Source organism: Neovison vison, chromosome 12, assembly GCF_020171115.1.
Source record: "Neovison vison isolate M4711 chromosome 12, ASM_NN_V1, whole genome shotgun sequence".
Classification (NCBI taxonomy): domain Eukaryota; kingdom Metazoa; phylum Chordata; class Mammalia; order Carnivora; family Mustelidae; genus Neogale; species Neogale vison.
In genome coordinates, this window is record NC_058102.1 from 4,186,675 (window position 1) to 4,195,909 (window position 9,235).

The window sequence follows — 9,235 nt, forward strand, 5'->3', positions numbered from 1 at the left end:
TCCCTGCTTCATAGGTGCAGCGTTTCCTTTTGGGGTGATGAAAAGATTCTGGAACTAGGTAGAAGTGATGATTGCATAACACTGAGAATGTACTAAATGGCACGGAATTGTTTGCTCTGAAACAGTTAATTTTATGTTATGTCAATCTCACCTCAATTAAAAATAAAATAAAAATACAGACAGACATGTTAGAAGCAGAATGCAAACTTGCATGAAGTTCCAACAGCAGCAGACTTCCAGGGAGCTTTTCCTCCCCTCTGCTGCAGCCGGGCATCCTCTGAGGGAAGCGCTGAGGGACTGTTGGGGCTGGGGGAGGACACACAAGATGGGGGAGGCGGGAATTCCAGTGGCTGCTCAGGCAGACTCCGGTGTCCTGGAAGACAGTCTGGAGGGATCGGGAGCTAGTCCAAGGCACACCTGGGCTGGGCGCCCCCTAGAGAGAGGCACCATCGCCCCCTCCCATCCCCACTGCCCAGGGTCTGGGTTCCTCTCAGCTCTGGGGACCCTCAGTGGCTCTGGCTTCTCCAGACCCCTCCATGCCTTTAGGCTTCTTCCCATATCTTCTGCCTCCTTCCTGCCTCCTCTGCCTGGGAACCTTCTAGCAGATCTGTGTGTGTCTCAGCGTCCATGCCCCCAGAGGACGATCCAGGGCCCTCAGAGCACCCCATCCGGACACTGGTGATGAAGGCCCGTGGGGAGCATGGCGCCTCTCGGGAATGCGGCCTCCTCCAGCCAGCGGGTAGTGTTCCTGCTTTACACCCCGGACCTGCTCTGACACGTTTCTTCTTTCAGGGAAAAGGGAAGTGGGACTGTGACTCCTTTTGCTCATTCCCCAAAGGGAAGTAGTCTTACTACCTGGCTGAGAAGAGGGAAGTGAGTCATCTGAGCCTAGAAACAGGGCTGGGAGAGTCCCTTCATCCCCCAAGTGGACTTGGTACCCCTCTTCTGCCTGCCCACCTTGGGTCTTCAGGGAAAGCTGAGAAGGAGCCTTGAAATTAGCCATTTATATCAGCCCATTTTACAGATGAAGAAGCTGAGCCCCAGAGGGAAGGAGACGGCTGCTGGGGGTGACAGGAGCTGCCAGCAGCTGCCCCCCAGGTACCCACTTTAGCTTCTAGGACCTCATGGCCAGCAGATCCCAAACACCATCTATGACTGCACGCACAGCCTGTTTCTCAGGACCCATCGTGTAGATGCTCCGATAGCCTCAGTTTCCCTAACCCTCACCACCCCGACTCCGATGGAAAATCAGACCCTTGCCCCCACCCTCCAGAGAAAGAATCCGACCCCTCCATATGACATCGGCTCATTCACCCACCTTCTCACTCCTTCCTTCAGTACGTCTCTATCGAACTCAGAATCTGAGGAAGATTTTATTAGAAGCCTTCCTGCAAGTTGGACCAACATGCCCTGTTCCTCGGGTGGGGTCAGGGCGTGAGCACCTGCTGTGCGCAGACACCCCCCTCCCCACCCCCACTCCCCACTGTCCCCAGGGTGAGGCCAGCCGGGACAGTGTGGCCGCCCCGGGGTGGAGCCCAGGTTCAGTCCTGGAGCTTGCTGCTGTACGCCTCGGCCCGGTCCAGCGGCGGCCCCCGGTTCACAGATGGGTACGCAGCCTCCGAGGTCCCCAGGGACCTGGGGACAGCCTCCTGCGTGATCTGGGAGTCGTGTGTCGTTTCCCTGTCCGAGCTGCCCGAGTCCCTGACCAAGGGGACAAAGAGGGCGAGGGTTAGGGGCACCAAGCAAGTCTAAACCCCTCTAGCTGGCCGGGGATCTCTACCTAGACGCTGCTTTCCCGGCTGCCGGCTCAGGCACGCACAGCCAACAATGCCCAGACTGAACAGAGCAGTCCAGGTGGGAACCATGGGAAGGCTTCCCGGAGGAGGGGACAGTTGCTCTGCCCTGAAGGAGGAGGGTGGGGGCTGGGAAAGGCATTCCAGGCATGTGACAGGAAGCGCTGAGAGTTCTGGGGCCACAGTGGGAAGTCTGGTGGGGCCTGAGCCGGAAGGGGAGGGAGGAGGGATAAATGCAGGAGCCAGGCCACAGTCAGGTAACAGGAACTCGGGTTCCTGAAGGACGTGTTGTCCAAAAGGAGGGAGGGACAGAAGAATGTCCTCCCACTCCCAGGTCTGGCCAGACAAACCAGACTCTTGGTGGCTAGTCTTATCTATTGTTTGTGTTTTCATTACTGAAATGTCAGAAGGCAACCTGATTTGCAAGTTCGCTGCCCCCTACTCCATCCGCCCCGAGGCGTTCCCACCGAGCTGATTGCTGTGTGCACTAATTTCACCTACTCCGGGAAGCTTTTCCATCCGCTCTCCCCATCCACGCTGGGACAGGCCCCCTGCCGTCCTCAAAGCCTCCTGGGGGCTCCCTCCCTCTCGCTGAGAAACGCAGGATTCATTCCCGTCCCAAAGAGACTTAGCTCCTGCTGCCGCTTCCTCCGGGAAGCCCACCCTGGTGCTCCAGGTGGGGCCTTCCTCACCTTCCTTTGGATTCCCAGAGCACCCGTGGGAGCCCCGATGCGCCCCTTGTGCCAGCCCCCCAGGGTCAGAGGATCGTGAGTGCACCTGACACCCACCAGGCAGCCTGTTAACTGATCCAGACACACACAGGAGACCTCGAGTCCCGACCCAAACACACACATGGCAGAGCCGATGGGAGGAGCCTCAAGAGACCAGGGCTCTGGTCCCAGCTCTGTTTTAACTGGTTGTGTGACCCTGAGTCACCCTTAACCCCTCTGGCCTCAGTTTCCCCACCTGTCCAGCCAGTGGGTGAATCATGACTAAAAAAGCTAAGAACTGTTCAGGGTCCAGATGCCACCCAAGAACTCTGCAGGGATCATGTCACTTAACGGTCATGACAGGAAGGACAAGATGTATGAGTATCCCCATTTCCCAGATGAGGAAGTTGAGGCATAGAAGGAGAGGTGTTAGGGCTGAGCCCCTCCCTACCCAGCCGGACGACCCCAGGACACTGCTCCCCTCTCAGCGGGCCCCCACATGCACCCAGAATGGAAGGCAGCTCCCTCGCTTTCTGGGGTCACCCCCACCTCGGAAGACCCTCTGGGTGGAGTGTGTCCAGGGTGGCCCGCAGTCTTGCCCTCCAGCTGGCAGGTACTCACAAAAGGCTGAGGACGACGGCACCGGCAAAGGCGACGAGCAGGAAGAAGGGCAGGGAGCCCAAGATGGACGTGATGACGATCATGCCTCCGCTTCTCCGGCCGGGCCACGTGTCGATCGCTGAGTATGGGGTGACTGAGGGGACACAGGCCTGCTTACCCCCCCAGACACTGCACCCCCAGCTTTCTCCCGGGAATACCCGCCGTCCCACACCACCCTGGCAGCCACAGATCTCAGGACGAAGCGGGGACCCAGGTCAGAATCTGTCTCCCCCCAGGTCCGCGGTGCAATTACCTTGCTTGCCCCACACCCTCTTGCCAACTCCCTCGTCTCCTCCTCTTTTAACTGTCTTTCTGGATAATTTTAAACTCTAAACAGACTCAATTCTGGTGAAATGGGTGGGACACGGATCATAAGCAAGTAGAGATGAGACAACGGGCCCTGGCCTAAGGGAGCGGGGTGCCCCACGACCCCTACTTTGCTCCAGCCTGTGTCACCCTTCTGGAACTAAATGGACAATTTATAGGTTGTCCCGTGAGCTGGCCACTTTCTGGCCATTCCCATGTAGACCGGACGAGACCTGCATTCTTTAGATCACTCACTGCCGCGCAGGGATTTCGAGTTCCTGTCAAGGGCATTCGGACTCCAGACTCAAGCCTACAGGTCTGTCAGGTCCCAGAGGGCACACTCTCCCCACAAGCCGACCTCAGGCCCTGCCCCAAAAGAGCCAGGCCAAGCGCTTTTGTCTGGATTACTCTAAGGAACCCCGCTGGGGAGGCGGAGCAAGGATTTTTCTTCCCATTTCTCAGATGTGGAGACTGAGGTCCTGAGGGGGGCACAGAGCAGTGAGGCGCAGAGGCTGGGCTTGAACTCGGCACTCATGGTCCCAAGGCAGCCCTGTTGTTGGGGGACCACAACACACGGGCGTGCCACTGGAAGGGTGGGGAGGGGGCCACCCCGGCCACGCGTGCACACACGCCTGTCTACACCCCTCACTAGCTATGTGACCTCAAGCAAGCTGTGAGAACTACTTTGTGCCCCATAAGCTTCCCATGGTGGCGGGGGGGGGGCTCTACAGGTTAAATTCTCGGCTCTAGGATGAGCCCATCCTGGCATGAATCTCATCTTGGGAGAGAAGTTTCTAAACTTAGGGTCGGGTGCTGTCAAGGTTGCCGTTGGAAATCTCTTCCATTGCCCCTCAGGTTCAGCAGATACGGTTCTGGGTATAAACCTCGAATGCATGTTGAGAACCCGGATGGAGGCTTGAGGAGGGACAGGGCAGGGCCACAGGCAGGTGCCTGGGCCTCGGAGCCCCCCCCTTTAGGAAGCCCACCCAGTCTCCTGCTCCCTTCCTGCACTGTGCCACAGCACCCGGGGCATTTCCGGTCACATCATCTGAAGATGCGTCTCCTCACCAACCCACTGGCCTGCCCGTGACTGGGAAGACTTGACCAAGTGACAGCCCAAGGGTCGCCCCCCAGCCCAGACCCTCTACTTACGCCTGTTGGTGTGGATGGGGTCTGACCACAGGGTCTGGTCCTGTACCAAGCCCGTGGACATGTTGACAAGGACGTACTTGAACCTGCAGGGAGATGGAGAGATGGGGACTTCTGTCTACCCTGTGTGCCCGGCCACAGGCAGGTGAAGAGATTAGGGTGATGGGTGTGGGGGGCAGAGAGGGTCCTTGTAAATGATGGAAGCCAAAGGGTGGGCTCTGGGCAGCAGGACAGTCCTGGGCTTGGCCATGGCGCTGTTACGCCCTATTCCTGCCCCCGGACACTTTCCATGAAGACTTCAGCAGCCCCCCTCTCAGCCCCGCTCTGGGGCCCCCGACTCGCTATTATCTATAGGACAAATATAGTGTATCTGCTGAATATGGACTCATTTATCCTCATCGCATTCTTGCCTTCCACCATTCCCAGCCTGGTCCTTGGTATCACAAAAGGGACTTTAAAAAAAAAAAAAAAGAAAGAAAGAATATTTATCCCCATCCCAACTGCCCCGGGACAGGACTACCCTTTTATGCAGAAAACCCCAGCTGAAAGTCACTAATCATAAAGGAAGATCAGCACAAGATTCCCACCTGAGGCCTCAGATGCGGTCAGTTTACAAAGACGGACAGTCTGAGAACTCGAAACCAACAGCCTCTCATTTAACACTTGAAAAAAATGAAGACCCTTCGGATCTCTACAGCTTCTGGTGTTTTGCCTAATCTCCCATTTCTCTGGGTTTGAAGAGGAGAATTCCAGAAGCTGGGATATGTGCCTTGGGTCCCCCGGGCAGGAGGCTGGAGGAGGTAGGTGGAGGGGGAGGTTTTCCCACATTAAGAATAAGGTCAGGGACGCCTGGGTGGCTCAGTGGGTTAAGCCTCTGCCTTCAGCTCAGGTCATGATCTCAGAGTCTTGGGATCGAGTCCCGCATCGGGCTCTCTGCTCAGCGGGGAGCCTGCTTCCTCCTCTCTCTCTGCCTGCCTCTCTGCCTGCTTGTGATCTCTTTCTCTCTCTCTCTATGTCAAATAAAGAAATTTTAAAAAATTAAAAAAATTAAAAAAAAAGAATAAGGTCAGAGGTCAGAGATTGAGGATGGGGAGGAGACACTAAGGCTTTCATCCTGCCCTGCGGTGGGGGCCAAAGGAGAGGCGAGCCCTCAGGTTGGCAGGTGAGCGATGGTCTGGGCCCCAGGTGTGCCTAGCAGGTGCAGAGACTCAAAGTTAGGCGTTTCCATGGTAACGGGAGTGGGTGTACCGGGCAAGACCCCATGGCCACGGGACTCTGCACGGAGAAGAAACGAGTGTGAAAAGGAATCAGGGACCCGCTGGGGGTGGGGATGGGAGGAGATAAAAAGCACAAGCCAGGGGCACCTGGGTGGCTCAGTGGGTTAAAGCCTCTGCCTTCGGCTCAGGTCATGATCTCAGGGTCCTGGGATCGAGCCCCGCATCGGGCTCTCTGCTCAGCAGGGAGCCTGCTTCCCCCTCTCTCTCTGCCTGCCTCTCTGTCTACTTGTGATCTCTCTTTGTCAAATAAATAAATAAAATCTTAAAAAAAAAAAAAAAAAGCAAAAGCCAGGAGGCAGGAAAAAGCGAGGATGATGCAAGAGCTGGAAAAGCCCTGAGTGTGGTTCGAGTTCATGTAAGGCCGCTGCTTTTCATGCAGTGACCCCCTTCCCTCTCTGAGCCAGCTGGTTTCCTCCCCTGGCGGATGATATGTGCATTGGGTAAGTGACTGCCACGCGGGGGATGAGCCAGGACCAGGCACAGAATTTGTGGAGTCGTGCAAAATGGAAATGCAGGCCCCCTGTTAAAAAAAAAATGCAGATCTCAAAGTGGCAGTGGCGGAGGATTCAGGCAAGCAGGGGTCCTTCTGAACGCCTGGGGCGGGTCACACGGGCCCAAAGCATGTCCCTTCAGGAGACCCGGGATGGTCCTGGCACAAGAAATGAGGTCCCCCAGGCTGCACCCCTCCTGGGTCTTCCTGAGCAGGGCGGGGGCATAGCGGCCCCTCCCCCGCGACCGCTCACACTCACCTGTATTCCGTGGCTGCTGACAAGGGCGGGTTACAGAGGCCCTGGAAGTTGGGGTCTGACAGGCAGGTCCCATTGGCACCCACCCTGACGAGGTACGCATTCAGGATTTCCGAGGCCCGGGCCACGTCCCCTAGGGCATCCAAGCTGGGCAAGTCGCTGCAGGGGGACAGGTCAAAGGCCACAGCCTTGTAGGGGCCTGTCCTCCCTCCCTCTGTCTGCTGGAACGTGGAGCTCAGGGGAGTCCTGCTGTCGTCCTGCACGGAGGCGTTCCTGGAGCTCGCTGTAGGGACAGCGGCAGCGGTGAGGCTCCTGGCCACCCCGGGCTCAACAGGACTCCCTCAGCCCATCACCCAATCCCGCGCATCCTCTGAGTAGTGCTCTGAGTAGGTGCTGGGCCCCGGGGTCCCAGGCAGGGCCTGCCTCAGGGGCTCCCTGCACGTTGGAGGAGACAGGCAGCAGCACCCCTGGACTTCGGGCAAGAGGAAGGCTCCTCCTCCTGCTGGTCAGTACGAGCTTACAGGTCCTCCCATCCCGACAGACCTCCATCATTTCCCTCCCCGCAAGAGCGCTGGCCCCAACTGTGAATGGGAGAGAAAGAGCCCGCGGTGTGCTCACACGGGGCCCGGGCCCAGGGGAGGGCCCCGAATGAGCTCCTGCACACATCCGGCTACCAGAAATGCAAGAGGGTTGTCACTGGGTTCCTTCTCCCAGAAGCCAGGATTGCTCCGGTGACCAGGCAGGACTGGCCCAGAGCACGTGGGTCCAAGCGCATGGTTCTGACAGACACCGGCCGTGCCCCACCTGGGCAAGCTGGGCAAGGGCTTGTGCTGGAGGCACCACAGAGATCTGGGCTCGCATTCCAGCCTCTGTTGATTCCTGGCTCTGTGATGGGACAGATGTCTTGCAATGCTAGGGCTAAGGCGTGCAGAGCACGGAGGGTCATGCATGTGCTCAGTGACCGGTGCTGTCTGCGCTTCTCCGCTCGCCGGGACATCTCTCTGGGGCAAAGAGGAACGTGTGACTGCAGCGCTCAGCCCCGGGCTGGCCCAGAGCAGGCACAGCGAGGTGCATGGCAGGGGCTGAACGACAGAGCGAGAGCGTCCCACTACCTGCCTCCTTTCCTCCTCCCTGCAGACGGGCCAATCCCCCTTTCAGCGCAGCCCAAGTGAAGCAGAACCCTTACCTAGGTCGACAAGGACGTAGAGGTAGATCTCATAGGTGCCGTCAAGGGCGGCTGAGCTGTCAAACATGCAGAGTGGCTTTTCCAAGGCCACTGTGGTGAGGGTGGGGTTGTTGGTGGCCAAGGTCATGCTGGCCAGTTGGGGCTGGAGGTTCACACCTAGAGGAGGCAGTGAGGACGGGAGCTGACCTCCAGCAGAACTGTCCACACCTGCAGGCACACTCTGTGCCGCCCCCATGTGTGCATACAACACTGGGCACCTGGGGTGTACGGGCCTGGGGTTCGACCTCCCCACCGGCCATCTCCCCACCAGCCATCTCCGGAATCTGTCTCACAGGCAGCTCCCCAGCCCTCACCAGCCATCCTCCCCGCCCAAACCAAGCAGTCCAGACTAACTGGCTGCCCTCTCTCCCCACCCACAGACGGCCAGTTGCCAAGGACCCCACTGCCTCTCCAAAGCATCTCCTCACCCAGTCAGCCCGGTCTCGGAGTTCTACTCTTTTCACTGGGACCCCAGAAACCAGCCTCTCCCCAACCCCAGTCCTTTGCTCTAACACGCAAGTCTGACCCTGTCACTCTCCTGCTGGGCCCCTTCTGCGGCTGTCCCTGTCTCTCACAGCACCCATCCAGGGACCTGTGACCCATGAGCCTGGGAACCCCCACCCAAGGAAACTTATTAATCAGTGTTGTCTTTATTATTAGTATCTGAATCCCCAGAGCCTGCGGCGTGGCGCAGAGCAGCATCCTGCCTGTTCCTGGAGCGAACACGCGACGTTCCAGTCCCCAAGGCCACGCGCCACCCCGGCTCTTCTGAGGACAGCGGGAGGGTCAGGGCCCGGGACTCAGCCGCCCGCCCTCCCAGGGCACGACCCCTTCTCCCTTCCCCGCTCACCCACGCCAGGCCGCAGGCAGCCGAGGGCCAGCAGGGCCCAGAGCGGAGGCATAGCCCGGAACACAGCGCGGGAGCGCGGGCGCGTGGTGCAGGGGACCCGGGAGCCCCGCGCCTTTCACCGTCCGCGCACCTGGCGGCCTGGGCCCTCCCTCGGCGCGCCCGGCCCCGCCCTGCCCCGCCCGCGCCGACCAATCCCCGGCCCCCTCGCGAGCTATTTGCATACGCCCCGCCCCACGACGTGCCAGTGGACCCCACCGGCGACGTGGGACCTCTCCCCGCGCCCTTACCGTAGCGCCAAGGATGCGCCGCTGGGGTGGGCTGGGGTGGCGCTGTCCCGGCGTCTGGGATACACGGGGGGCGGGGGGCAAGACATCCCCTCTTTGAGCAGCCGCTTCCACCCTGGGAGTTGGGGGCGCTAATTCCCGCAGCTATTTATGGAGACCCCACTAAGCGCCAGGTGCGGGCTGGGCTCTGCTGGAGAATGACCCGCTAATCCGAGAAGGTGCGTCGCGGAAACCT

At 59.1% G+C, this 9,235-nt stretch overlaps 1 protein-coding gene across 1 annotated transcript; it reads right to left on the reverse strand.

The window, feature by feature from the left end:
- Positions 1-1,496: 1,496 nt before the first annotated feature.
- On the reverse strand, positions 1,497-8,814 carry UPK3A (uroplakin 3A). Its single transcript, XM_044226913.1, has 6 exons — positions 8,717-8,814; positions 7,828-7,983; positions 6,645-6,924; positions 4,622-4,704; positions 3,125-3,257; positions 1,497-1,701 (listed from the first exon to the last, which is right to left on the reverse strand). The coding sequence occupies exons 1-6, from the start codon at positions 8,766-8,768 to the stop codon at positions 1,542-1,544; spliced, it is 864 nt and encodes a 287-aa protein (XP_044082848.1). The 5' UTR covers positions 8,769-8,814; the 3' UTR covers positions 1,497-1,541.
- Positions 8,815-9,235: the final 421 nt, after the last annotated feature.